Raw genomic sequence first — 25,620 nt, forward strand, 5'->3', positions numbered from 1 at the left:
TCTGAAACCGTTCTTCTCGTCACGAGTTCAATTCCTAATTTCTCTCTTCGATTGAGAGCGACGCCCGAGAGCAGAGGCAGAAAAAGGGATGTGACAACATGTCTTGCTTTCTCTGAGATCGCGAGCGGAATTTTTACAGTGCCTGCTCTGTTACTACAACAGGATTACTCCCAATCTTCGATGGGATGTAATTTGGCCTGATCGATCTCAAATGCGATTTTTTGTCGTAGACTAGACATTACGAAATGCAAGAGTCAGGAAGTGTGCAGATGAGGGTGGAAAAAGAGCAGGAGAAGGAAAAAGAACGGACTAGGGCATCTGTTTCTGCGTAAAGTCGAATCCTTCGTATTCTCTTGACAGCGATTCCATGAATGCGCACTATGGACAATCAAACTATATGATCAGCGATACTGCGATTCGAGGGGTTCTTGCGACGAGAGAACTTGCAGTAAAGACTCCGCAATCGTTGCAATTGTCTTGTTGCGGGACATCCTAAACAGCTCTCGCAATAGACAGTGTGTCAATGACATGCTTTCAAGCCTTCCTTTGGAGTACTAAAGAACACGCACCGGATCCCAGTGATCTTCCCACTCGGACAGGTCGATGGGTCCACCTTTTTTGCACTCGTGTTCTTCCTGCAACCATTTTCTCAGTTGCTGCATCGACAAAACGAGATCAGTCGCGTCCATTTTTTCCAATGCTAGAAAGAACAGAATTTCATGACGTACCGAGTAGGCTTTCTGCATCTTGCCACCGAGCGAGTCGTAGTATTCGAAGCGTTTCATTTTGATGTTGACTGCCGCACAGGTCCAGTGCGAATTGTTGATGTTGATTGGGAAGATGATGATGTCTTTCTCAAACACGTCAAACTATTGCGTGTGTCGAATCCGTCAGCAGACCAAACAAAACAATCGGGAAACAAGAAATGAGCGGGGTGACGTTTACCTTTTTCGTCCATTTCTTGACTCGTTTGTACCCTGAATCGTTGTACATGTTCCAGAAGAAACTGTTGAAACACCACACTTTCCGGAGTCTCTCTTCGCGCTCGCCCCACTGGTCTTGTTTCTCGGCTTCGAGGAACCGGTTGTTGATCAAGACTCCATAGAACGCGATGATGCTGTCGTCCAGCCACGTGCCCGGTTTCAACCGTTTCATGTTCCTCGCGTCGACACTCGCGAGTCCGGTCAACGTCTTGTCGTACGAATTCGACTTGAGGATTTCGGCAACTCGATCTTGGATCTCTCTCGGTACTTTTTTCGGCCACTTCCTGCTTCTCTGTTCCTCCTCCGGTTGTCGATCTTCGAGTTCGAGTGACGCGAGGGCTTTCGCTTCGTCTTGTTCTTGTTGAGCTCGCACGCGTTGGAATTCGGCAAACAGTTCGGCTTTGCCGAGCATCTTTTTCGCAGGGGATTCCGTCAACGTCTTGTGATAGTTTTCGAGGGTGCGGTCGACCCGACTGAGCGGTCTTGTTCGAGTGGTCGGTTTCGAGGCAGACAGGATCGAAGCATAAGTGGCCGAAGGAGGTCCGAGCAACGAAGAAGAGGTTCGGCTCTTGATCGAGGGTCGGTACTCTGTAAAGATTGTGCACTCAAGTATCAGGGTACCGGATCGTGCTGGAGGAACGAGGAAAGTGCGAGCGTACCTTGTTGACCCTCGTCCTCCTGCTTGATCAAGCTCCGCACTCCTTCTCGATACACTCGGAAATCACGATCTTGTTCGGCATGGTGGTCGAGAGTAGCGGACGAGGAACTTGGGGTGCTCGGCATCGACCGCAGAGACTCCAAAGTCGACTGATCTCGGTTTTGAAGCGCGATACGGTGCTGTTTGCGTCGAATGCGATCGAACGATTTGGACAGCCACGGCGACGAGAAGAAGTTGTTTGGAGTCGGGGTCGTCGGGGTCATCGGGGTCGTCGCGCGTGCAGCAGAACGAGGTTGCGGATCCGAGCACACGAGCGGTGACGATGAGACGTGGGGCGGGCGTGCAGGATGCAAGTTGGGAGTGGCACGATTAGAATCAGAATCGGTACAAATACGTGGAAGCAGGGCCAGAGTCGGCAGTTCGCGGGTAACAAAGTTGTACAAGGCGCGTTGGGCACGTTTCGTTTCAGTTTCAGACGAGTGAGACGCGATGTCGGAATCGTCGACAGATCGAGCGCATTGAAGGAATTCGGGCGTCGGTAATCGTCGAGGGCGCGAGGAAGGGACAAGGGTATTCTATCGAAACCGTTAGTACGCTCGTACCGCGACTAACGACCCTGCGCTCTGAGTAACTCGAACGCACCTCTCGTGAGCCCATGGGTTTCTTGCGTTGGTAAGCCCCCTCTGCAGTGGCTCCGATCTCGTCGCCGGTGCCGGTAAAGAATTTGCCATTGACTTTGGTAACGTTCTGTAGTTGGCGTTGTCGCTCGATGCGCTCGCGCAAGTCCCTGAGCGCGCTCGGCTCGGGTGGAGGGGGTTGCCCTCGCTGTTTCGCGTTCATGGTCTGCCAGATCCACGCGTCGCTAAGGTCTTTGAACGGGCCGAGTGCAGGTGCCGCAGGATGGTGATTCTCCTGACGTGGTCGTTGACGCGACCTCGATCCCGTTCGAGGCGCTGACGGTGTCGGCCCTGTTGCATTCGGTAACAGAATGCAGATGAGATCAGCGGATCGCGACGAACGACGCGGCGCGAGGCGAGGCGATACTGACCGTTCGAGGCCGAAGTGGAGCTCCCGATCAGACTCTTGACCGTGTTCCAGACTGGCGCGAACCAGCGAGACGCGGTCGGTGCGCTGTCGGCGTCGAGCGGGACGAGGTGTTGAGACGCAGGCGAGTTGGGTTTGAGTCGCTTGGCGGATGATGGCGACTGCGCGCTGGCCTCGAGCGTGGATGAGGCCGGTCGCTTCGTGCCGAGCATCCCTCGTGCGCGTGTGCGAGCGCCAAACGCAACGCTGGGCACAAGCGCGAAGTCGGACGCGATTCGATTTCCGACTTTGTAATGCGGAATACCACTGGTGCAATGCGGATTACCACTAGTACTAGTGATTACACGCAAGTTTCCCCATCTCGGCCCGCGCCCCTAAGCTTGCGCTCTCTTTCGCACCAACCTCGATTCTCCTCTCTATCGTTCGATCGAAGCTAATCAAATAGATCGTGGGCACAGCCAGACGTTCAAGACCGACAGGCACTCGACCGAGATTGTGCGAGCGAAGCTTCCGAGATGGGGTTGAAGCACCGCGAATACCTCTCGGTCCCGGCCTCGAGCGTCGCGGGCAAGGTGTTTGGATGTCGCCGATGCAAGACCCACCTCTCGACGAGCGAGCAGATCGAGTCCAAGGCGAGTCGAGTCTTTCCGAGCCGAGCGCGTTTGGGCGCAACCCCGGCGCTTGACCTGGACCTGACCTGGGCCCTTCTCCGCCACTGCACAGAACTTTAACGGACAGCATGGAAGAGCGTACTTGTTCAAGGACGTGTACGTTTCCGACTTTTTCGGGCTCCACTTGTTCCCCTGTGGCATGTCCGAAAGGCTGATTCGCGTTCGCTCGCATAGCGTCAACGTCGAGACGGGCGTACCCGAAGATCGACCTATGACGACAGGTCTCCACACGGTCAGGGATGTCATGTGTGCCAAGTGCGGCGAAATTCTCGGCTGGAAATACGGCAAGTCGCGCATGAGGCTTCCCTCTTTCTGTTCAATATACTGACACTTGTCTTGCGAGACAACTCTCAGACAAAGCCTACGAAGCATCGCAAAAGTACAAGGAAGGCAAGTTCATCCTCGAGAAAGCCATGACCAGTGAGCTGCATCTCTGGCATTCTCAGGTGATCCTCCATCGACTGAACCCCGCATTTTTGTACTGTAGCCGACGTGCACTAGTCGTTCCTCCTCTTCTGTCTCACTGCTTCGCGCCTCTCATTCCATGGACCCAAACTGTATCGCTCAAATTTCGACCCGTGCTTCTGCCAGCGAATCTCCCTTTCTCTCGCTACAGCTTTCCCTTACTGTATCCCTCGAACATTCTCTCCCTCTTCTGTACAATGCTCCTTGTGTCCGATTTCTCGTGTTCGTCTCCCCCCTTACCCCTTGTCGTTGATAATTATACTCTTGGCTCTCTTTTCTGATTATGCCTCTCTGATCTGGATAAGCTCTCGAGTGCGCTATACTCTGACAAGATGGCTTGGAGCTCTTTGGGGTGCCCCGATTCGAGCGTCTCAGGTCGACACGTTCTCGTCAGGCCGTCATAGCTCGACTGACTCTTTTTTTTTTTTCCCTTTCTCTCGCAAGCTCCTGTTGATGGTTCCAAGTTTACAAATACAATGCAGGAGGAAACATAACAGGATACAATGGATTAAGTCATTGCCATGTGACTTCAGACGTTCTTGTCGCTCCCTTTCTCCTTGTCCTCGACATCGTCATCGTCTCCTTGGACCACGGGTTTTTGACCTCCTGCTTGAGATTGAACGGTCGTTCGATCGAGCGAGTACTGTTTCAAAGCGAAACTGACCAAGAATCCAGCAAACAAGAGTGGGGCGCAAATGATCCAAGCATCCGACAATGCTCTCGCATAAGCGTGTACGACTCGATTCGAAAGTTCTGGAGGCTGTTTTCAAAGAGACTCGTCCAAAAGTCAATGAACTACTGTGTGCGAGAGAAAACAAGAAAAGGGAGAAAACGAACCTGAATGTTTTGGAGTCCATTCACGTTGCCAACTGCAGATCCTTCCAATCCAGGTGGCAACGTGTAGCCAATCTCGTTCAACATGGCTCGAAGTTTCGAACCGTACATGGCTCCCGACACGGCGATCCCGACCGTGCATCCGATCTGACGAATCAACGAAACGGTCGCGGTCGCAGTCGCCATGTCGGCGACGGGCATGCAAGATTGGATCGCAATGTACGGAGACTGAAACAAAGGTCCACACCCGAGCGCGATCACCATCAGGTACAACACTTGCTGTGCTCTACATTTGGGGTGGCGAGAGAATAAACATCACGAGCGCGAGGGGATTCAAAGAAAAGGAAGAAAGTCGCGTACGTGTTGGATCTCTCGTCGAGGGTGGCGAGGAGTGCAAAACCGAGAGACATGATCAGATACGAGACGAGCATGATTGGTTTGTAACGGCGAGTCTGCAAAGGTTTGCTCTCTCGCGTCAGCTCGCATTCCGAAAGTTCGTCACGTGGAGGATGAGGGGCAAGCTCTTACCTTGGCGACATAGAAGCCAGCAGCGATACTGACAACCGACGATCCAACCTATGGCGCAGGATGGGACAAAGAATGAGTTGGTTGGAGGCGATCGCGCACTGCAAATAGAGGGGAGACCTCACCGAGAACGGCATGACCCTCACTCCCGACATGAGCGGCGTCGAGCCCAGTACTTGGAAGAACAAAGGCATGTAGTACGAGACCGACATGAAACAGAACGACTGGAAGAACGTTCCGACAAGGGTTGCTGCCGAAGTTCGGGTTCTAAGAGATTCGAGGGAGCGTGTCAACCTGCGATTCATCGTGAATAGTCGTTTGATAGTATGCTCACTTGAACAGGCGCGGTGGAATGATTGCGGAGCGCTTCGTCGTGAGCTCGACGAAGACGGCGCCAGCGAGTACGGCGCATCCGACCGTCAAACAGACAATCGTGTTGACCGATGACCAGTTGGTTTCACCGAACGAGAAGCCGAACAGCAAGACGACGAGTCCGACAATCATGAGGAACAAGCCGAGGAAATCAAAGTCGGAGATAAGCTCGCGCGTGCTCGGAGGCGTATGCGGGTTGAGCTTGAGGAAGTAGGCCAGCACTGCAAAAGCAAAAGCTCCGACGGGCAGATTGATCCAGAACTAGAGCGATGCGACTCGTTAGTTGTGCGTCTTCACGGCGTATACTCAAGATCTTGTGACCATGCAACTCACACACCAGCGCCAAGTCGCTTTCGAGACGAAAGCTCCACCCAGCAGAGGTCCGCAGGCGCTCGCCAATCCCCAGGTTGATCCGATGACACTCGTGTACTTGCCTCGGCTGTGCAGAGGTGTAATGTCGCTGATTACGACCTGTTGGTGAGCGGCTATGAAGGGTCAGCCCCCTGGCGTTCTGATTGAAAGTTGGCAAGAAACGTACCTGAGTCATTTGCACGATCCCTCCACCGCCGATTCCCTGTACCCCTCGACTGGCGCAGAGCCAGATCATGTTCTTGGCCGTCGCACACAGGGTCGAACCCAGGAGGAAGAACGCGATCGATGAAAACAGGATCGCTTTGCGGCCGTAAAGCTGGGACAGTTTTCCGTAGCTCGGCGCGAGACAGGTGCATAGCAGGAGGTAAGCCTGAGTGATCCACGTTAGCGACGCGCTCGATCCGTTCAGGTCACGCTGGATGGTCGACAGCGCGGTCGAGACGATCGTCGAGTCGAGAGCTGCGAGCAAGACACACAGCGCGAGACTGCATCATTGAAAATGTGGCATTAGCGGTGCGTCTCGGCTTTCAATTTTGAGCAATATCCGACATACCCGAGAAGAACCATCGGCTGATCATCGCAGAGTTGGGTCAGTCAGCCTTCGGCACGAGACCACCATGCGGTGCCAGATGCATGCAAAGACTCACGAGATTGTTCTTCGGCAGGACGTGTACATCGTCTAGCTTGTTCTTCTTGACCACGATCGTGTCGGACTCGCTACTGAGGCCCTTGTTGAGCGAGCCGCCTTGCTCGATCTCGTCCTCCACTTTTTCGCGATCTGTTGCTGCGGCGGGTAAAATAGGTGTACCGTCGATCAAGTTCCCTGCCGGTGCGTCGTCCACTGATTCCCGGCGTGACATGGTGCGAGCGACCGTCCGAGACGAAGAAGAACGGCGAGCGCAAAACGCGAGACTGCGCTGCAGTGCCGACGGCTCGCGGCTCAGCCGGATCCGTTCTCCCGGTATTGATCAAATTGAAAATCTCACATAATCAGCAGTGCGCGCAATAGCTGACCGGATGCCCAGTGACTCCGTGTGTGTATGTACTGGCAAGCGCTCGGTACTGTACGTTTCGTACTATGATCACGCGATGCGTCAGATAGTCATGCCGGAGAGCTAATCGCTCGGGGACCGCGCGTCTTCGGAGTGAGCCGTGACTCGAATCATAATGCATACGAGCTCTTGACTCTACTGCTGAGCGCGCGTCGCTCCTTCTTTGCAGACCCACGCGAGGATCGAGCGCGGCGAGCGATGACTCTGATAGCGATCCGATGACATTGCGCGGTGGTAGACCTAGACGATCTAGGCTAGCTGGACCCTTTCCCACATCCCGGCGGTCGGCAAGTCGCGGCGGTAGCTCTAGTCAGTCGAAATATTGCAAGAGTCGTTAAATTTCGAGAAGGCCGACCAAGTGTTTCATCATTCATACGGTCCTCCTCTCTCTAGAGTGCGCAAGCAAATCACGGACCCACGAGGACTCAAGAGCAGAACAGCGACTCGGCAGCCAGAGAGCGCTCAAGCTCCTCATTCGCCCGCCAACTTGCCGAGTTCGCCTCACTCAACATCGCTTTCGCGCCATCAAAAGCAGACGTGCGGCATTCGGCATGGTCAAGGGAGTGAATCAGAGTCACGCTGCTACGCTAGAAGATTCGGAAGACGAGTGGGAAGGAGACGACTCGGTCCTCGATCAAGCCACAGAAAGCGAACGGGCCAACCTCGAGAACGTGAGCATTCTTTGCCAGGCATGGGCTTCGCTATAGCAGCTAATCTCAAGACATGCTGCACCGCTCGAAAAGCTGGACCTCGAGTTGGATTCAATTACGACAAACATCGTCAAGTTGCAGAAGCTACGCCAGTCGCTCCAGCTTGACCGAGACTCACTCTATGCGACAATGCGATCGAGACTAGACATTTCTCATCAAAATGGAAATCGCTCAGCGTCGAAGGCTGGACCAATTATTGCGGGAAACGTGCTGAACTTTGAGGAAGGCGAGTATGCATGGTCAGGCGAGGCGGCGGAGCTCGCTCGGAATATCTGGGGCATCGAGTCATGGAGACACTGTCAAGAAGCGGCCATCAACGCGTCCATGTCGGGCAGGGATCTCGTCGTAGTCATGCCGACCGGCGGAGGCAAATCCCTCATCTACCAGATCCCCGCCCTTCTCGCCCCCGGGTGCACGATTGTCATTACTCCCTTGATCTCGCTTATGACGGATCAAGTCCAGAATCTCTCGTCCCGCAACATCGCTGCCGAAGCAATTCACGCCGCGACATCGCAGCAAGATATAAAGTCGATCATGAAACGCATGCTGAGAAATGCTGCGACCCAAAAAGGGAAGAAGAGGGCTGCACAGAGCCAAGAAGACGAGGAAGAAGGAGACGAGATCAAGCTGGTATACGTGACTCCCGAACGGATCGACAAGTCGAAAAGCTTTGTTAGCACATTGCAGAAAATGTACGACTCTGGCAAGATCGCCCGCTGTAAGCTCCTCATTCTTCGCGATCGAGTGTGACTGGCCAACAAGACTGACAGTACAAATTACCTGCGAGCAGTTGTCATTGACGAAGCGCACTGCATCACCATGTCCGGACACGACTACCGCCCCGCTTACCTGTCGCTACAGAAGCTCAAGGTGCTCTTCCCCAAAGTACCTGTTCTTGCTGTCACTGCGACTGGTACGCCTTGGATTTATGACTTCACTTCACGCGCAAGCGTATTGTTCTTGCGCGCTAGCTTACATCAGGTCATCCCCCCTAGCCCCTTCGAACGTGATCACAGACATGATCAAAACCCTCGGCTTACCCAAGAAGACGTCTCCTGGCAGTGCAGCCACGCCAAATTCGACTGTCCTCTTCAGGTAAGTTGGGTTATGGTGCTCCATTGACGATGAGCTGACCACATTCGGAATGGTAGTGCTCCACTGTACCGTCCGAATCTCAACTGGGCCGTGGTGCCGAAACCTCAAAAAGCCGACGAAGCCACTGCTGCGATCATTAACTGGATTCTCGAGCATCACGAAGGCGAGACTGGGATCATCTACTGCCTGGTAGGCCGAAGAGCGTCCCGTTCAGCAACGATAACTTACTGACATGTGGTATTTCGCTCAGTCGCGAGCAGATTCGGAGAACATCTCGAAAGAGATCAACTCGAACGTCAAGTGTAGAGGAAGGCTAAGTGCAGCAGTCTGTCAGTCCGGGTCATGTGGATGTCCATACTTGTCACTCGCTGACAGCTTATCCCTTAGATCACGCGTACATCGACGATGCCGAGAAGCTCAGAGTGCACGAATCTTGGAGGGAGAAGAAGATTCAGGTCGTCTGCGCGACGAACGCTTCGTTTGGCCTCGGCATCGACAACCCGTCGGTACGCTTCGTCGTACATCACACGCTGGCCAAGTCTCTCGCAAACTACTATCAAGAAGGGGGCCGAGCGGGAAGAGATGGCTTGCCTAGCGATTGCATCACCTTCTTTCGAGCAGCGGACGCCTCTCGTCTGTCGACGCTCGTGCATGAATCATGGCGTTCGGGAGGAAAAGAGAAACGTGAGTCACTGCTTCTGATACTCAATGCTCGGGTTTCGCTGATTTATCTGATGGCAGTCTACGAGATGCTGCAATTCGCTCAAGATCTGAAGAGTTGTCGCAAGGTTCTCTTCGCGCGTTACTTTGCAAGCACGTACGACGACTCGAGAGCTTTCGATGACGCTGAAGGGGAAGAGCCATGCGGATCGTGCGACAATGTAAGCGCTCAATGCTCTGCTTTCCCCTGTCGATCCGCCATCTAAACCTGTCTGCCGACGTGATAGTGCGTTCGAGATGCTGCAGATATAGTCACCCACGATATCTCGGATCAAGCCTATCGCGCTCTGCGGATCATTGCTGCTGCCGAAGCTCAGCACGGCACACTCACTCTGCCTCAAGCTGCCGATCTCGTGCGCGGGAACGGGGGAGGATCGTTCTCGACTCGAGACAAGAACAACAAGGTGAAGGGCAAGGTCGACGTGACGCAGGTGGCCGGGGTCAAAGTGACGCTCAATCGGGACGAAACGGAGACAATGCTGATTCACCTCCTGACCGAGGGATGGTTGCGAGAGGTTTTTGTGCACAGTCAGTCACTCGATCACATCTGTTCTAGCGAATCCCTGAGACTGACTCGTCTTGCCATACGCAGCCGCATACGCGACCAATTCCTACCTCGAAACTTCGAACAAAGCGCTACGCTTCACCCGCCTATCACCTGAGCAAGCCGAGAGCCAAGGTCTACCACTCCGACTTTCGATGGACGTGCTATTGGCGAACGCGAGCGGGCAAGGAAAGAAGAGGAAGGCGGCAGCCCAAAGCAATGGAGCGTCCTCGTCCAAGCGAAAGAAGGCCCAATCGGAGAATGGATCCTCGACGGCAGTATCACACAATTTGAAGTCACGAGTTCCTGCCGTTGAAGCTCCCGACGAGGTCGAGGAAGAAGATGAAGACGAGGCAGAAATCGAAACCTTCCCTGTGTACGGCGAGGAATTGCTCTCAAGTGATGCCGCTGTCAACGAAGACGGCTGGAGCACAATCGTCACAAAAAATACCCGCGGCCTCGGGAGGACTGCAAGCAAGGTTTTCGAGACAGAAGTCATCGAGCTCGATTGAGGGAAACGGAATTCCCACAGAAAAGTTACCGCATGTCTCGTTCGTCCAGTTGTCGTCTTGTTGTTGTCTCTGCTGTACCGTACCTGTTTACTTTGCAAAGAAATCGTTCCTCGTACTGTGCAGGCCAAAGAGAGCAAAATTGTGCGAGTCTTTGGAACCTCCCCCTGAGTCGCGAATCCCCAAACACACGACGCGCGCCCAACCCGCCCTGCTCTTTTCTTTCTCTCCAACCGCTCGGCGCCGTTTCCATCTAACGGAAACACACTTCCTTTGGGCCATCTTCTCCCATCGGCTTAGGTAAAGTCCGTAACCTCGCGTCGGGGGGAAACTCCCGACGCGAGGTGAACGAGCGAAGAATGATCACATTCTTTTCGAATCTTCTTTTTAGGTTCGGGAGGGACAGAGTCGACATAAGCCGGAAGGACCTTGCCGTTTCTTCAGAAGGTTCTTTGACTAGTTTGCGACGCGACATCTCATCCACCATCACACTCGGCTCTAGTCTCCATGGATAGCAGAGGCGGATCACAAGTCTGGGTTACGCAGGATCCCGAGGTCAAGGGTATATCGATATGCTACAATGACAACAGCTGTCTGCAATGGCCTCTGCCTCCCTTACATTACCCTGCATTGCCATCGAGAGATTCGAGAGCAAGTTCTATCGAAGCAACTCCGCCGTCAGTTCAGGATTAACGTTTCCGAATGCGACAGTCGAGATCAAACGTACCAGCTACGTATTCACAACTTGTTCGGCATGAGCTCGTGTCGATGCACTAGGGTCGAGGGAGCGACTCCGAAATCGTCGGCCACCTCGAGGTTCAATTCGTCGATCAAGACCTTGATCAACGCAAAGTGATGTACGGCGTGGAACGATGCGAACCACAACTCGCGACCGAACGTGCTTTCGACGACGACTTTCTCGGGAGTGATCGCCGTGAGGCGAACTTTGCGATCACTCGGGATTGCCTTCCCTGCTCCAGTATCCTGTCGTAGTCGTTCGCTCAGATCTCGAAAGGTTTTGACACACGCATCGTGATGGTTCTCGGCATCTCCGTTGCGTGACCGGACATCGTAGTTGACGTCAAGCGGTTCAGAATTCGTACTCGGAATCCCTTCGAGCAAGAGTCGGTAGTGGTCGTGCAAATGCCGGAGATGTTTGCCAATCGTGCTTCCCGCATTACGAGTCGACGTGTGTTGCAGATGCGCATCCTGAGTGACGGTCTTTTCGAGGAGTTGAATCACCTGCCGAAACCGAAGGAGGGAACAGGGGGGCAAGAAACGCTCGAGTCAGGACACCGGCATGCTCGGAGAAACGCTAGCCTGGACAGACCTGTCCGATGTAGTGCTGTGCGGTGTGGTACAGTTGCTCGGCAGGATCGCCCGCTGTTGCCGGTCGGGTAGACGATGAAGTTGACGCCATCGGTGACAAGTTTCGGCGAGGTTCTGGCAGTGAGCGTCGATCGAGATCACAGTATCTTCAGGACGACGACAGATAGCGACCTTGTGGCCGAGACTTCGGAAGAACGAGCGAGGTGGAGAAGAGAAGAGCCAGAATATTGACGTTTACAGTCTTCGCGACGATCGCGACCCCTTGAAGCTTTCTTGACCTGGCTCCATACGTCGAAATCAATCGACGCAGTCACTGAAAGCATAGGAAATATGACACTGTTTTACGACCCCTCGAGATTGGAGGGACTTTCTCCGTTGTCCGCGTCTACGCTTTGACACGCCGATATCTGGTGAATACCTATCAAGATGGCCGAGACGCGATATTGGACTGCAAAACAAAATTCCCCAGATGACGAGAAGTACCGAACGTACTGAGGAGGTGCGAGAAAAGGACAGAATGGTAAAACTGCAAAAGAACTGAGGGACAAAAGGGAGAACGAACTCCTCCCACGTACGAGAGGAGGCATGATGACGGTACCGAAAGAAGATGAAGGTGCAGATGGAATCAAGATGTCAGGGTATCGAAAGATGAAAAGAATGGGTGGAATCAAGGCATGCCGGACAGAAATGGGTAAAAAATGAAAATGAAGACTGAAAGGTGAAGAGACAGACGGGTGGGATCCAGAAAGTGACAGAATCGAGGAGAGGCCGTATTTAACGGAGGAGTAACGAGCGATGGGTCGCCATATGGAGAAACAGATATTGAGATTCTATCGGTTTTGTGTCAGAGCGAGGTCTCGGAGATGATACGTCGGGAGGTACCGTATCAAACGGTTAGGTCGAAGGTGGTAGGATCGTATGAAGCTGCATCGGCACCGAAGAACGAGTTGTACTCGCTGAAATCGAAATCGGCGTTCTCAGGAATCGAGATCGGCGGTTCTTTCTCGATTGCGACGTTAGCAAAGTCGGGATCATCGACCGCTTTCATCGATTGGGCAAAGAACGCATCGAGCTGTTGACGATCAACAACGAGATGATGAGCACACGGGAAGAGATTCGGATGGAAAGTACCGGTGCGACTCACCTCGGCATCGGTCATGGTCGGCCCGGTGACTGCCCCGGACGACAAGTCCTCGAGCTCGCCACTCCGAGACTTGCGCTCCATGTCTTCAAGACTGGCAAGTAAGGCCTCCGTGTCTTGTAGCGACACATCAACTTCGACAGTTTCGACTAGACCAAGTTGATGAGGTGGACCCGGCAATGGCGACGGAGCAGTCAGGTCGATCTCTTCAACAGTCTTCTTGACAGGTGACTCGAGCCCAGCGGCAGGCGATCGCGTCGATGTCGCATTCGCAGGCAAGTCTCCTGATTGAGCAGAGAAGTCGAGTTCCTGAGCCAAAGGAGACTTGCCAGTCGTCGATCTTTGCCCTTGACTGGACAAGTCCGTGTACGATCGAGCCTGCATAGGTTTCAGGAGGTCAATGGTACATTCATGGGCAATCGGCGATACAAGCCATTGAGTACCTTTTTGACCTCGCGCGAGTCTGCGCCGAGCGTTGAAGAATCGAGCACAGAGTCGCGTCGTCGTTTCGTTGACTGGGTAGGCAAACCAACCGGTACCGTCGAATTCGGGTTGTCGTCCTCGACGAGCGAAGCCGAAAGAGAACGATTGATGGGCGGTCGACCGATCGCTTGAGGCGGTGGCATGAGCTTATCCTGCTGGTTCGAAGACAGCTGTTGCGCGTGAGGTTGCGAATAGGTCCTCTGCAGTCCCGGTTTGCCTGCACTCTCTACCCGCAAGTAAGGCGCATTGCCATTCGTGACGGGCTCACGAAGCACGTAGCGAGATCCGGCAGGGATCGGTTGCGGTGACGATTCGTTATATTCGGGTTGCAGAGGTTCCTGGGCGCGTTGTGAGCGCTGGCTATTCGTGTTCGCGGCGTTGTAGTTGCCGAAAGACTCGCTCGACCTGGCGAGGCGGTCAGCGGCATATCCAGACACGCCAGAACTTGTTGGCCCAGGCACAGACATGTTCGAAGCTGTTGCGTCGAGGAGATTAATAAGCCTGCGAACAAGTCGAGTAATGAGAACAATTTAGCAGCGGCCACTAACCGTTAGGCTGACTCTGCTTGGGCGATTCGAGCATCTGATTCTGTAAGTGCATCTGCTCGAGCTGGACTTGGTGCAGTTTCTGTCGTCCATGGAGTGCTTGTTGCCGTGCATGATTCTCCCGTTGCTGCTGAATGAGCAGGTGCTGAGAATTCTGCCGAGAGAGCGGCTGAGCATGACCAGCCTGGATCGGTGTGACAGGGGCGCCGTTGAGAGAAGAAGTCCGAGTCATCGTCGGTCTACCCGAGACCATCCCAGGTTGTGCGAGCCTGCCTGCGGGTCCTTGGAGTTGGGAGGGTCTGCGCGCGAGGAGCTGGGGCCGTGGTTGGGCTTGCACATATCGCTTCGGAGAAGCAGTCATCGACTGGGCGCTGACGACTTGCGTGGGGCGCAGGATCTGCTCCGCTGGCCGGCGCTGAACGAATGTCTGGATCCGCTTGCCGATCGTCGGTGCCGCGAGATTGCTTTCGACGACCGTGCGCGCAGATGCCGAGCCTCCGGTGCCCATGCGCGCAGAGTGTACATCGTGAAAGACGTGGAACCACCTGAAAACAGCACAGGGCAGATTAGCGAAAGAGTCTTGGGTTAGCGACGGATGCGAGAGAAACAGCCTACTCGTAGAGGAATCCCGCCTCCACCTCGTGCTCGACTGCAGCAGCGGGTATTGTATCGTCCAATGCTAGCTCAGGTTCAGAGTCTCGTTTGAATTCGTCCCCTGGACTGGGCCGCTCGTCATCTCCTCCGACGGCGCTGTTTGCTCCGTCGAAGCCGAAGTGACTCGTAGTTGAATTGGAGCTAGTTGTACTCTCGACCGTCGAATGGTTCGAGACGCCTTGTTGGTTCGGCGATACAGGCGAGGATCCCGACTCGGAGCGGAAGAGAGGCGCAGAGATGGGTGACTTGTGAGAGACTGGGATAGTCAGGCCCGCAGGAGATGCGAGGTTCGAAGCTGCTGCGCGCATAGATGAGCTGTCTCGACGAGAGCGCGCAGGGTAATGACGTCCCGATTCGAGAGGGAAAGTCGAAACGTCGGGTTTTTCAGAGAGGAAAGCGGCTGCAGTCGTCAAGAAACCGGCGCGTTGTAGGTAGTCTAGGATGTAGGAGCTGCGAGGCGAGGCTCTTGTCAGACCCTGATTTGGAAACATTGATGCCAGCGAGGCAAGGTCAAGGTACGCACTGAAATAGTGTGGTCGTTTGCGAACTCGAGGAACCACCTTGCTTCGGCGACTCGCTTTTCTGCCGTAGAGGTTCAGAAGCAGAGCTCGGCGGGTTGGTCATGCTTCCCGGATTCAGCAGAGGCGATCGACCTCGAGGCACTTCTGTGGGCTCAGCTTTCGGGGTCGACTGCAAATTCGACTGGGACGGGTGATGCTGTGGTAGTGACTGCTGAGACCGAGGGGATCCATGATGCTGTTGAGGGCGGGAAGGATGGCTTGGATGTTGTGTGCTGTTTGCAGAAGTTTGATCGATACTCGCGCGCCGTGAAGCGACTAGGGCTGCCGGCGAGTGTCTCTCTTGCTGTGAGAGCTGCTGAGCACGGAAGGCATTTTGGGCTCCGCGAGACGGCGTACCTACGCGCTCTGCTGGAGGGGTTGCAGCGGATAGACCTGCTGTCCCTGGCGATGGGTGAAAAGTTTCGGTTTGTCGCGGCGTACTTGACGCGTACCGCATGCGTGGATCATGCTGTTCGTGCGGAGGATGTTGCTGTGGGTGCGGAGATTGCGCATGGTCGTAGTACTGCTGAGTATTGGACGCGGATGCCGTCGCCGGTAGCTGTCCGAGATGTGGCGACGCAGATTGCGACGTCGAGTGCGAGCTTGTGTACCGTGCGTGCATTCGTAAAGGTCCTCCCCCTTCTGCGCGTGATGGGTGCGAATCGGGGTGATCGCGTGGGTCGATTTCGCGATAAGAAGGTTGACCATGTTGAAGGAAGTTTCGCTCGGGTGCAACACCGCGAGGGATGCTGCCGCCCTGCCTCCCGCCGAGCCGACTTGCAGGTTCCCTTGACTGCTCGAATGACCTAACTCCAACCCTGCCGATGCCATGCTCGAACTCGGGCTGTACCGCCAAGTCATTCGCTCTGTACATCGTCGAGAACCGCGCACACGCTTCGGTTCAACTCGCACACGTGCGCCGACGAAGGAATGCCGAAGCAGGCGGGTTGTCGTGCACAAGTGTTCGATTTCGAAAGACGAGGGGGGCGGACAATCGGGAAGAATACCTTGAAAGGCGGGGGGTGCGAAGTTCAAACCCGCGTTCCCGTCGACCGTGCACGCGGACTGTCGAGGCGAATCGGGATCGAAGTTGCACGTGCCGATCTCGATAGCGAAAGGGCGTAGCGAATCGTTGACGCTGAAGGACGGGAATATCGGAAGCGACCTTCGAGGAACGAGGGAGGGAGCGTCCGCAAGGTGTACACCGCAAGATCGAAACGACGGCAAAGTCGGGAAGGTTGCAAGGCGCGCAGCCGTCGCAAACCGTGGTCGACGAACGCGAAGGAGGCGGGAAAGGCGAATGGTCGCGCAGGGTAGAGCGTGACAATCTCGGAAGGAGAGTTCTCGCGGCGGCACTCTGTATGCAATTTCCACCGTGAGCGCTAAATTGCACTCTGCGCGACGACTTCCGCTCGTTTCCCGCTCTCTCGCCAGTCTACTTTCCTGTGCGACGGCATGACAGTCGTTCTCGAGTAATTGTCGCATATTCGACGTTCTCTTGAGCTCATCACAAACCGACGCTTTTGCCGATCGGAACGCGAGCGCTCGCGATTGACTTTGCAGGACATGAGATCGCAGGCTCGATCCGGGTTCGAGTCGAGCGCTTGAGCAGCTCGATTTGGCTCTCGCGTAGAGAAAAGCCACATTGGGTCGTGCTGGCCCACCATGAACGAAAGAGAGAATTTGCAAACGAACGAGAGAAGGGAAACACCAAATATTGAGAAAGAACGAAAGCAGACGACCAAGAGACAAGTACATACAGAACGGATACGACCTGACCTTTGATACGAACAAGCAATGTCACAGCAGCAGGAAGGGGAGGAGAGTGTGAAGGAGAGATGATGATCGGAAAGAAAGAGCGAACAGGGGTCGTCTTGCGGAAATTGCGAGACGGGAAAAGGATCGACAACAAATGAAAAGCTGGCGAGCAATGGAGCGAATGCAGGGTGAAAGGTTGAGAGGATTTGCGATGACGAGGTGCGGGAGGACGAGCTGATTTCGAGACCAAGCGTATTCTCGGCCATCAATGCGGGCTGGTTTTCCGTAGTAAAGGATATGGGGGCTGGTGCGTGCGAGAACGACAGAGTGGAGACAGACAAGGGAATGTATATGATCGAGACGGGACGAGAGCCTCGGAGAAGAGAGATGCCGAGAGAGAAACCGATAGGAAGCGCGAGAGTCGATATGGGAAACACGAGAGTCGATATGAGTCGATAGATTTTAGGTGCGGTCCAGGGGTATATGCTCGAGCAAGAGCTTGAGGTGCAGAGAGTCAGAATCTGAGAAGCACGAGAACAGCAACAGTCAGATTGCAATCGAGGCTGCGTAGACAGAAGCGCAAAGTGCTCACTTGATGTTCTGTGCGAGTTCGGTGGCGCTCAGGCATGGCCAGCACTCATGTTGTTCCAGCTCCACGAGCTTTCGGCAGGAATCTCGAACTTGGTCGTCGTCGGACTACCAAGTGCGCTCGGGAAGAAATCGGGTGCATTGGGGGATCCGACACCAACGCCTCCTCCATTGCCGTACGACATCCCACGCGGTGGAGGCAGCGTGCGGGGCGCCTGAGACGAGTTTCCGAACGACATGGCCGCGAATGAGTCCTCGATCCCGTGCGAGCCCGCGTTGGCAGAGGGAGGAGGGGAATTTGCGAAGGAATCTCCCCCAGGGTAACCGTTGCCTGGCGGCAACAATGGCGGCGTCGGGCGACCACCCTCGGCGAAATCGACACGCTCGTACGGGTTCGTGTTGGGCGTCTGTACGACGTAGGAGTCGGGTCGGATCGCGTTGTATGGCGACGCGCCCGGATGCTGTTGAGGGTACGAGTGCCCATGCGGTGGCGGCGGGAAAGCAGGGTGAGGCGGAGGCGGGTGGAAGGGACCGTTCACATGAGGGTGAGGAGGGCCGTAAGGGTTGCCGAAACTATTGTGGGCATGGGCTGCAGGGGGAGGCAGCTGAGAAGGTCCCGGGGCGAAAGCTCCGATCGGGCCAGCTGATGGCGGCGGCGAAAGCGGGAGCATCGCGTGCTGCTGGTGCTGCGGCGGTAGCGGTTGCTGAGTCGGGTATCCATTGGGTCCATTCCGGGGATGCGCGGCGCCATTCTCGCCGCTGCCTGTCCGTTCGAGCAGTGCGTCTCCGTTCGTTGTCGAACCACTGTTGGCACGTTCGGCGAGGGAAGACGAGGGACCGGCTGCATTGCCGGGAGTGCCAGACTTGACGAGGTCGAGCACTTCGGCCTCCGTTAGCCCAGCGGCGTTCGCGACGGCTCGCAGATCCATGCGGGCTGCAGTTGCAGCGGCAGCAGATTGGCGGTCAGCGTGTTGTTGCGCTTGAGCATTTCCGGCCGGCGCAGCAGGACCGCCAACAGCACTCGCAATTTGCTTGATGGTCGAGTTGTCCTGACCTTGAACCATCCTCCACACGGCGTCGAACGGGACGCCGAGCGCGCTCGCGAGTTTTCGCACGTGTTCGACTTGCTTGTCGCCCTGACTTCGACCCCAGGACAGGCGGATTCGACTCTTGCCGTGAATAGGAAAGTCGTTCATTTTGGCAATGGCGAGCTCGGCGTCTTGGCGCTTGACAAACTGCACGAAGCCGCAACCTTTACCAGTTGGGATCTTGCAGTACGTAATCTCGCCAAAGTGCTGGAAGAAGCTCTGTGATCGAATTCGAGGATGTCCCATCGTCAGTAGGGGAGACACGTCTGCTTCTGCTTCGGAATGAGCTAACCTTGAGCGTCTCTTCACTGATGCAAGCAGGCAGACCACCGACAAACACGGTGGTGTTGTTGGGGTCCCCGCCTGGCGGAACCGCGCCCGCGGGAATCGGCTGCCGGATAGGACCGTTGCTCTCCCTTCCTGCGCCTGCGAGTTGGGGACTAAGAGGACCCCTCAAGGATGGCGAAAGCGGGTTGTGGTTGTTCTGCGAGGTAGTAGGTCCGAATTGGAGCGCATTCGGAGACAGCGCGAGCGAGGGCGAGAATGGTGAAGGATAGGGCGACAGGTGATAATCTGGAGGACCATTCGCAGAGGCGAACTCATGCGGCTGCGACGTTGGCGGATAAGGCGGGAAATATCCCGGAGCAGTCGCATTCAGCCCGTTCGAATCGCTGGTCGTCCTCGTTCTCGCGCGCTCGCGCTCCTTGAACCCTGCAACGCCGTCAGCGAGTCCAGGGGTACCGCTTGCGCCTCCAGTCGCTTCGCTGATCCGGATCGTTCGACCATGTAGGAGCAATCCCGAGTTGGGGTTCAAGCCGATTGACAGTGCGCGCTGCATATCTGATTCCTCGCCAAAACGCACGAAGCCGTAGCCGCGCGAAAGGCCCGAGGACGGGTCCGTCATCACTTTGGCCGACTTGGTCGAGGGGAACAGAGGAGTAAAGAGGCCCTGCAATTCTCAGCGATCGATAAGCGCTCGGTCCGAGATTATCCAGCGGATAGGAGGATTTTCTGAATATACCATGAGTTCTTGTTCGCCCACTTCTCGTGCGAGGTCACCCACAAACACGCTCCACTCGCCTTCCCACTTGGGGGCACTTCCCGGTACTCCGGTACCCCAGTTGAGCTTGAACGTTCGCCCACTGCGAGGCATAAGCATCGGAGGGGACGCGTTGAATCGAGCGAGCACTCGGGACGCTTCCGCTGGGGATGGGAACGTGATGAAGCAGTAGCCTGAAGAAGGACTGCTTTTAACGTGACTTTGTTGCGTCAGTACTCAAGTCAGGGGGGGCATTGACAACGAACTGCAGACTAACCTCGCGCCGCGGCTCATCTTGATCCCCGTGACATTGTCCCAGCCCATCATCTTGCAACACTCGCGCACGTACTGCTCGTCCATCCAGACATCGAGATCACCGAGGTGAAGAGTTGCTCCCTTGTTGTCAGTCTCGTTGGCACTCGCGCTCGTCGCGGTGGTTGCGAACGCGGGCAGGCGGGACGAGCCCGGGGGCGACTGAGAGGTCGGCGACAGCAGTGGAGGCAGCACCGAAGACGCGGCAGTCGAGTTGCTCGAGCTCATCGAGAGCGGCGTAAAGAACGGGCTCGAGGAAGGGCTCGCGGCCGACCCGAACGAGCGCGAACTGCCGTTGTTCGAGTTGGTGGACGACGAGGTGTGGCCCGAGTTGACGAAACGAGCGTTCGCAGAGTTCTCGAGGCTCTTCCTCTGGTGTTCCCGGAACATGGCCTGTTCCTCCGAACTGTCGTCGCTGCCAAGACTCGACATCCTTCCCGCGGGTGGGCTGAACCCGTTCGATGCGGTCGGACCGAACCCAGTCTGGAGGAGCAGACCGTCACTCGCTGCTCGAACAGTTCGCTGGGTAGCAGGTTCGCCGACCGCGCCCGAGTAGGGTCCGGCAGTGAGGAACGTCTGGGTTCCGTTCGGCGAGGATGCAGTCACGGCGCCGCTCGTCCCCCAGATGTCCTTTTCGTGTTTGTACGATGTGCTCCTGTCAGCCCCGTTCGGACGCGCGAGGGCGCTGACAGAGTCGCCTGCGACCGAAGCCGCGCGTTCGTACAGCGGGGTGGGGACATCTGACCGGGGCGTGTTGGATGCGGTCGATCCGGTGCTGCGGTGACCGTCGAGTCCGGAAGACAACGATGGCGAGTCATCCGGGGAGGGAGACACGGGCGATTTGGGAGAGGGGGAGAGATTGGCCGGAGAAAGGCCGTTCGAGGGCGACGGCGCGAAGTGGAACGCGGAAACCGACGGCGACGACGCGGACGACGCGGCGGTGGTCGACATGGTGTCGACGAGAGACCGCAGGCGAGAATGGGGCGATGCAGACGCGAGGCTTGTTTCGGAAGTCGGTAAACAACGCGTGGGATGGTCGGGGACGAGGCAACGTTGAGATAAGCCTCGCGTGATGAAGCGCTACAGGGCGCGACAGGCGGCACGCACGCGAGTCGGACGTTCCTAGAGGGTGAGAGGCAGTGCTCGAGGGCCTCGCGAGGCCGGCGGAGCGAAGGGCGGCAGTGTTTTGATCGAAGGGGCGAGGGGCAGGCGGCGAGGAGGTGATTTGAATACTGAGAGTGAGGGGATTCCGAAGTACGCGCGTTTATGTGTGCGCTGAAGCCCGGGGCGCGGCGCCGGCGAGGGTGGTACACAGGGAGAAGCGGGCTGAAGAAGCTCACGCAGAGTGAAGGTATGCAGGCGAGCGAATTAGAATTGCGAACCGGCGTCGCCTTCGCGGCGGGGAGAGCTCGACGCCGGATTCAACCACGCTGCGCCCTCGATGAGATGCGCGAGTCTCTGTCTGCGCTCGTATGCATTCGTGAGCAGGTCAAGTAGCCCTTTACCACTCTGCGCCGTATACTGCTCGTGCCCGATCGTCCTCGTTCGAGTTCCCGGACGCAAGCCGCCCCATGTGTCGGGTCAGCTGTTGCAGAGCTGTCGGCCGGATCACGGTCATCTGCGCTGCTGAGGTCGACATGGCGAGACTGCTTGCAAATGCACAGTACATGAAGAACCAAGACAGAGCTGTATGTGGACGACCCTCTTGCTCGTCCTTGTCCGCGGAGCAACAGCTTTGAGAAACAGAAAATATTTTCCCTCGGATATGCGAGAAAAACGTGCTCGCCCGTGGGCCGTATGCATGGCCAGCATCGCATACACACGCCAGTCTCTACATGCTCCACTCTTCGTCTGAAGCTCGCGGAAGACACGCGATCGTGTGTTCGACCTGTGGGCGCAGAGGAGAGGTTAGCGAGCGGTCCCACGCCGATGCAGCGCGAACACAGCTTGCCTCGTTGCGAAGTTCGGCGCAAAAGAGGTCGAGCGGCAAATCACTGTCGTCGCCTCCGAAAGGCTGTAGAATCAGAAAGAGCAAATGGTGCCGTTCAGCGACCATGTGTTTCCAAGAGGTGAATGGCGAGGCGAGGGAATTCGAGCTGACCATTTCCATTGCGCTCGAGATGCCCTCGACGCCCATGAGCATGAATGAAGCGAGAGAGACGCTATCAAAGAGCGACCATCAACTTGGAGGACAGTTGCGATCGAGCGTAAGAGCTCACAAGGGGATCATCATGAAACCCATCTGCTCGACCAGCACGGGCGGAAGCGTCAAAAGGTAGATCGTGACGACCTCTACAACGCTCGACAACATCAGCTGCCCTCTTTTGGACCTTGGAAGCGACGCGTGGGATGAACGGACGCTTGAGATGAATCGTATACACATTCGGAATCTCGACCGTGACCAATCGCTCGCAGGTGGTGAAGCAATCGACGAGCGCTGTCACAGATCCGACGAGGTTGTTGTATCCGGCAGGCCCAACTGATTCGAGCTGGTTGCGGCGCTTGCACGTAGCGAAATACAGTGAAATCTGGTGCGCAATGACCAACGGAAGGGCGAGCGACGGTTTCGCGAGATAGGAATCAAACACGGCGCGCTGTGTGGCATCCCTCGGAATTCAGTGTCTCCGTGCACAGAGATCATCCGACAGATTGGAACATACCGACTCGGCCGTCGTAGTCCTCCTCATCTTGGGTGCTCCCGGTCCTCGTCCCGGTTGGCTACCCTTCTTCTGCTTCTTCTTCTTGAGCAGTGGTTTCCGCTCGCCGCTCGACTGAGACTCGAGGTCCTCATTCCGCCTCGTCGCGAGGGGAACTTCTGGCGGCTCGAGTTGTCCCCCGCTGAGCCGTCGGATCTCACGCGAGACCGATTCCGTGACTTCACCGGCAGAGGCAGAACTGCTGGTCGAATTGTCTGCCACATGAAAAAGCATACATCAGCTCATAGCTTTTTCCGCATGATATGGCTGGCGATGACTGACGAGCCGCGGTGGATTGCGTGACGGCAGTTGTGCGCGCAAATTCTGTAAACTTATGTGGCTGTATACACGCGAGAGTGTCAGGCAAGAGCGCACTAGCAATCTCGATCGTACGGATCTCACGAGAATCGCCTCGAGGTCTGGAAGTAAAGGCGCGCCAGATATGAGCTTTCGAATCCGGTAGATTACGTGAAGCCCTAGCTCACCAGGATAACCAGTACCGTACTCTCCGCGCAGGTGGTGCTTCGCCGCAACGACAAACGCGACGAGCAATCTCAAGCACTTCTCCTTGTCTTGCAAGTCCTTTGCACGTTGTCCCATCTCTCGCTCGGACAATTTCTGGACGTGCCCTTGAGCGTCTACCCGCGACTTGTCAGCCGTTGGAGCACCAATGTTGATCCAGATTCCTCTCGAGAGAGACCTGACAATCGAGGTCTGTGGTCGCATGGCGGTTCTCGTTTTTCGTCAGCACGAGTTCGACTGTTCTTGACGAGCTCGTGAACGCCGTTTCGGTTATTATTCACTGACCATCTTCGCAAAGTTGGTCCGACCCGTGTCCCCTGCACAGAAATCAAGAACCGCTTGTACTCAGACAACGCAGTGAGCTTGAGCGTTTCGCAGAGAAAGGAGACTTACAGCGGCTGTAGGCAGAGCTGTTTCTAAACACGAGCAACAGTCCAACGACGATCGAGAGCATAGGGGTGACGCTGTTGGTCAAACCGAGCTGCGTCACGCGAGCGCGGCCGCGACGATTCAAAGAATGAGTTCAAGGTGCGGCCATTCCAGCTCGACGACACAGCGATACAGGGGGAAGGCTTGTACATTCCTGCCATACACGAGATCTATGACTGCGACGACGACGGACCACAGAGTGCAGATGGTCACGGCGCGCCATACTCGAGGGACGGTCGAGCCTCGAAAGCGGATCGTGTCGACCCACCAATCTGTCGCGCTTGGACGAATACGCTGCGAGATGGCACGAGGTCAGAACGGATAGTCGAACTGGGTTGGTCTGTCTCTGGCGATAGATATCCTTGTTCGCGCTTGCGAAGGGCTCCGGCTAAGGATAATCTAGGCTGACTGCCCGGGACGTGGTGCGCAGCGTACCTTCGAGTCTTCCTCCTCGGCAGCGAGCAGCTGGTGCAGACTCGAGAGGGGCTGGGCTGTTCGGTACAAGCACATTGAAGGGTCAGGTCATTCCGACGAACCCGGATCGGCTCGAGCGGGGGTTCAATGAAAGGAGACGCCGTTGCGACGCGACGCAAGCTCACGGATAGACGAAGCAAAGTGCGTCACGGTGCCGAAAACGTTCGTGACTGCTTCGGCCATCTTGTGTACCGGATAGTTGGTGGAGAAGACGAGTCGAAAGCGGTGAAAGCGCGCGACTCGCGACGCATCTTGGCTTGGAACGCACCCGTCTTCTCGGCATCTGCTAGCCGCAGCATACAACCAAGTCGCGTCTCGTACGCTTCGCATCGAACGCCCAGACCCGCTCCGCCAGACAGTTCTGCGCTGCTCCACTTGACGGCACCACTTGGATCAACATGAACTTCCAGTCGTCCACGTCAGCAGCTCGGTACAAGGCTATGGGTGATGCCTACCTCAAGTCGGACAAAGTGCGTGCAAAGACAGCATCCTGGTTCGACCGCTGCGGAAAGACACTCACCCATCCGAGTTGTGCGCGTAGCTGAATGCCGAACTGTTCTCGCTGACATACGGCGCCCTAGTCGTGCAACTCGTCAAAGATTACGAAGACTACCAGGAAGTCAACACACAACTCGACAAGATGTGAGTAAAAGCCTACACGCCCTTGGTTCGAACACGCCAAGCTGAACATCTTCGTTCCAGGGGATACAATATCGGAGTGAGGTTGATCGAGGATTTCCTCGCGCGCACTGGGCTCGGAAGATGCAAAGATTTCGCTGAAGTCGGAGAGGTCATTTCAAAGGCAGGTCGAAATCGACCCAGAGGCGGTCCACTCTTCAGCCCCTCCTGCTGGACTGACGAGTCTCTCGAACGTCCGATCAGGTTGCTTTCCGGGCACTGTTGTCGATTACACCGACTTTGGTCCACCACCCAGTATCACCCACACAAGCTCAACCTGCGTTCTCTCTCATTTTCGAGGAGAATCCCTTGACAGACTTTGTCGAGCTTCCACAAGAGGCAGTCGATGGTGGACTCTCGTACATCAAAATCCTCGAAGGAGTCATACGCGGAGCTCTCGAGATGGTGTGTCGTCTTTCCCTATTCCAAGTCCAACGACAGACTAACTCGTTCAATCATCGCGTCAGATCCAAACAAGCGTTGAAGCGACCATTGTGACAGACACGCTACGAGGTGACGACAAGACGGAACTCAAAGTGACCCTGGTACGGTATCTCGAGGAGGAAATGCCAGCCGGAGACGACTAGGGTTCAAGGTTCCTATATCGCGTTTTACTGTCGAAGAGTGCTACTATGTTGTACTGGTATACAATCGCTGAGTACTAGACTGGATTTCACTGATCTCGAGAAGTCTCGTGCTTGAACCGCTGCGCCAGAAAAGGCCAATCGGTGCAGTTGAGCCATTTGTAGTGTTTGCAAAGTATATAACGC

The 25,620-nt window shown here is 55.8% G+C and overlaps 9 protein-coding genes across 9 annotated transcripts; 3 read left to right on the plus strand and 6 right to left on the minus strand.

Moving 5' to 3' along the window:
• Positions 1-164: 164 nt before the first annotated feature.
• ULP1 (SUMO protease ULP1) lies at positions 165-2,897 on the minus strand (the record flags this gene model as incomplete). The annotated part of the gene is made up of 9 exons (XM_076675794.1): positions 165-231; positions 311-378; positions 448-492; positions 570-656; positions 729-869; positions 946-1,571; positions 1,643-2,216; positions 2,284-2,609; positions 2,690-2,897. The coding sequence occupies 9 exons, from the start codon at positions 2,895-2,897 to the stop codon at positions 165-167; spliced, it is 2,142 nt and encodes a 713-aa protein (XP_076536933.1).
• A 303-nt stretch (positions 2,898-3,200) lies between these two features.
• MOH1 (Moh1p) lies at positions 3,201-3,857 on the plus strand (the record flags this gene model as incomplete). Its single annotated transcript, XM_076675795.1, has 5 exons — positions 3,201-3,317; positions 3,409-3,452; positions 3,531-3,640; positions 3,711-3,776; positions 3,844-3,857. 5 exons carry the CDS (start codon positions 3,201-3,203, stop codon positions 3,855-3,857), a joined length of 351 nt encoding a protein of 116 aa, XP_076536934.1.
• Positions 3,858-4,350: 493 nt separating this feature from the next.
• On the minus strand, positions 4,351-6,784 carry JCM15063_005575 (MDR family MFS transporter; the record flags this gene model as incomplete). The annotated part of the gene is made up of 10 exons (XM_076675796.1): positions 4,351-4,581; positions 4,659-4,941; positions 5,016-5,107; positions 5,184-5,231; positions 5,306-5,447; positions 5,515-5,813; positions 5,886-6,023; positions 6,091-6,409; positions 6,478-6,494; positions 6,572-6,784. The coding sequence occupies 10 exons, from the start codon at positions 6,782-6,784 to the stop codon at positions 4,351-4,353; spliced, it is 1,782 nt and encodes a 593-aa protein (XP_076536935.1).
• Positions 6,785-7,527: 743 nt separating this feature from the next.
• On the plus strand, positions 7,528-10,557 carry JCM15063_005576 (RecQ family ATP-dependent DNA helicase; the record flags this gene model as incomplete). The annotated part of the gene is made up of 10 exons (XM_076675797.1): positions 7,528-7,647; positions 7,720-8,404; positions 8,477-8,599; positions 8,682-8,781; positions 8,838-8,970; positions 9,032-9,110; positions 9,169-9,465; positions 9,523-9,662; positions 9,729-10,029; positions 10,094-10,557. 10 exons carry the CDS (start codon positions 7,528-7,530, stop codon positions 10,555-10,557), a joined length of 2,442 nt encoding a protein of 813 aa, XP_076536936.1.
• A 735-nt stretch (positions 10,558-11,292) lies between these two features.
• Positions 11,293-11,974, minus strand: JCM15063_005577 (uncharacterized protein; the record flags this gene model as incomplete). Its single annotated transcript, XM_076675798.1, has 2 exons — positions 11,293-11,796; positions 11,885-11,974. The coding sequence occupies 2 exons, from the start codon at positions 11,972-11,974 to the stop codon at positions 11,293-11,295; spliced, it is 594 nt and encodes a 197-aa protein (XP_076536937.1).
• Positions 11,975-12,769: 795 nt separating this feature from the next.
• On the minus strand, positions 12,770-16,097 carry JCM15063_005578 (LisH domain-containing protein; the record flags this gene model as incomplete). Its single annotated transcript, XM_076675799.1, has 7 exons — positions 12,770-12,955; positions 13,028-13,402; positions 13,468-13,982; positions 14,056-14,597; positions 14,668-15,156; positions 15,230-15,499; positions 15,628-16,097. The coding sequence occupies 7 exons, from the start codon at positions 16,095-16,097 to the stop codon at positions 12,770-12,772; spliced, it is 2,847 nt and encodes a 948-aa protein (XP_076536938.1).
• Positions 16,098-17,644: 1,547 nt separating this feature from the next.
• Positions 17,645-21,002, minus strand: JCM15063_005579 (uncharacterized protein; the record flags this gene model as incomplete). Its single annotated transcript, XM_076675800.1, has 4 exons — positions 17,645-18,919; positions 18,993-19,649; positions 19,722-19,944; positions 20,017-21,002. The coding sequence occupies 4 exons, from the start codon at positions 21,000-21,002 to the stop codon at positions 17,645-17,647; spliced, it is 3,141 nt and encodes a 1,046-aa protein (XP_076536939.1).
• An 880-nt stretch (positions 21,003-21,882) lies between these two features.
• JCM15063_005580 (uncharacterized protein) lies at positions 21,883-24,355 on the minus strand (the record flags this gene model as incomplete). Its single annotated transcript, XM_076675801.1, has 14 exons — positions 21,883-21,939; positions 22,003-22,065; positions 22,153-22,213; positions 22,271-22,343; positions 22,411-22,645; positions 22,712-22,962; positions 23,030-23,087; positions 23,150-23,166; positions 23,233-23,461; positions 23,555-23,586; positions 23,663-23,750; positions 23,849-23,992; positions 24,134-24,189; positions 24,298-24,355. The coding sequence occupies 14 exons, from the start codon at positions 24,353-24,355 to the stop codon at positions 21,883-21,885; spliced, it is 1,422 nt and encodes a 473-aa protein (XP_076536940.1).
• A 215-nt stretch (positions 24,356-24,570) lies between these two features.
• BET3 (TRAPP complex core subunit BET3) lies at positions 24,571-25,437 on the plus strand (the record flags this gene model as incomplete). The annotated part of the gene is made up of 5 exons (XM_076675802.1): positions 24,571-24,642; positions 24,714-24,814; positions 24,875-24,974; positions 25,055-25,255; positions 25,318-25,437. The coding sequence occupies 5 exons, from the start codon at positions 24,571-24,573 to the stop codon at positions 25,435-25,437; spliced, it is 594 nt and encodes a 197-aa protein (XP_076536941.1).
• Positions 25,438-25,620: the final 183 nt, after the last annotated feature.

Source organism: Sporobolomyces koalae, assembly GCF_050403365.1.
Source record: "Sporobolomyces koalae JCM15063 DNA, S_koalae_JCM15063T_v1_ctg2, whole genome shotgun sequence".
NCBI lineage: Eukaryota > Fungi > Basidiomycota > Microbotryomycetes > Sporidiobolales > Sporidiobolaceae > Sporobolomyces > Sporobolomyces koalae.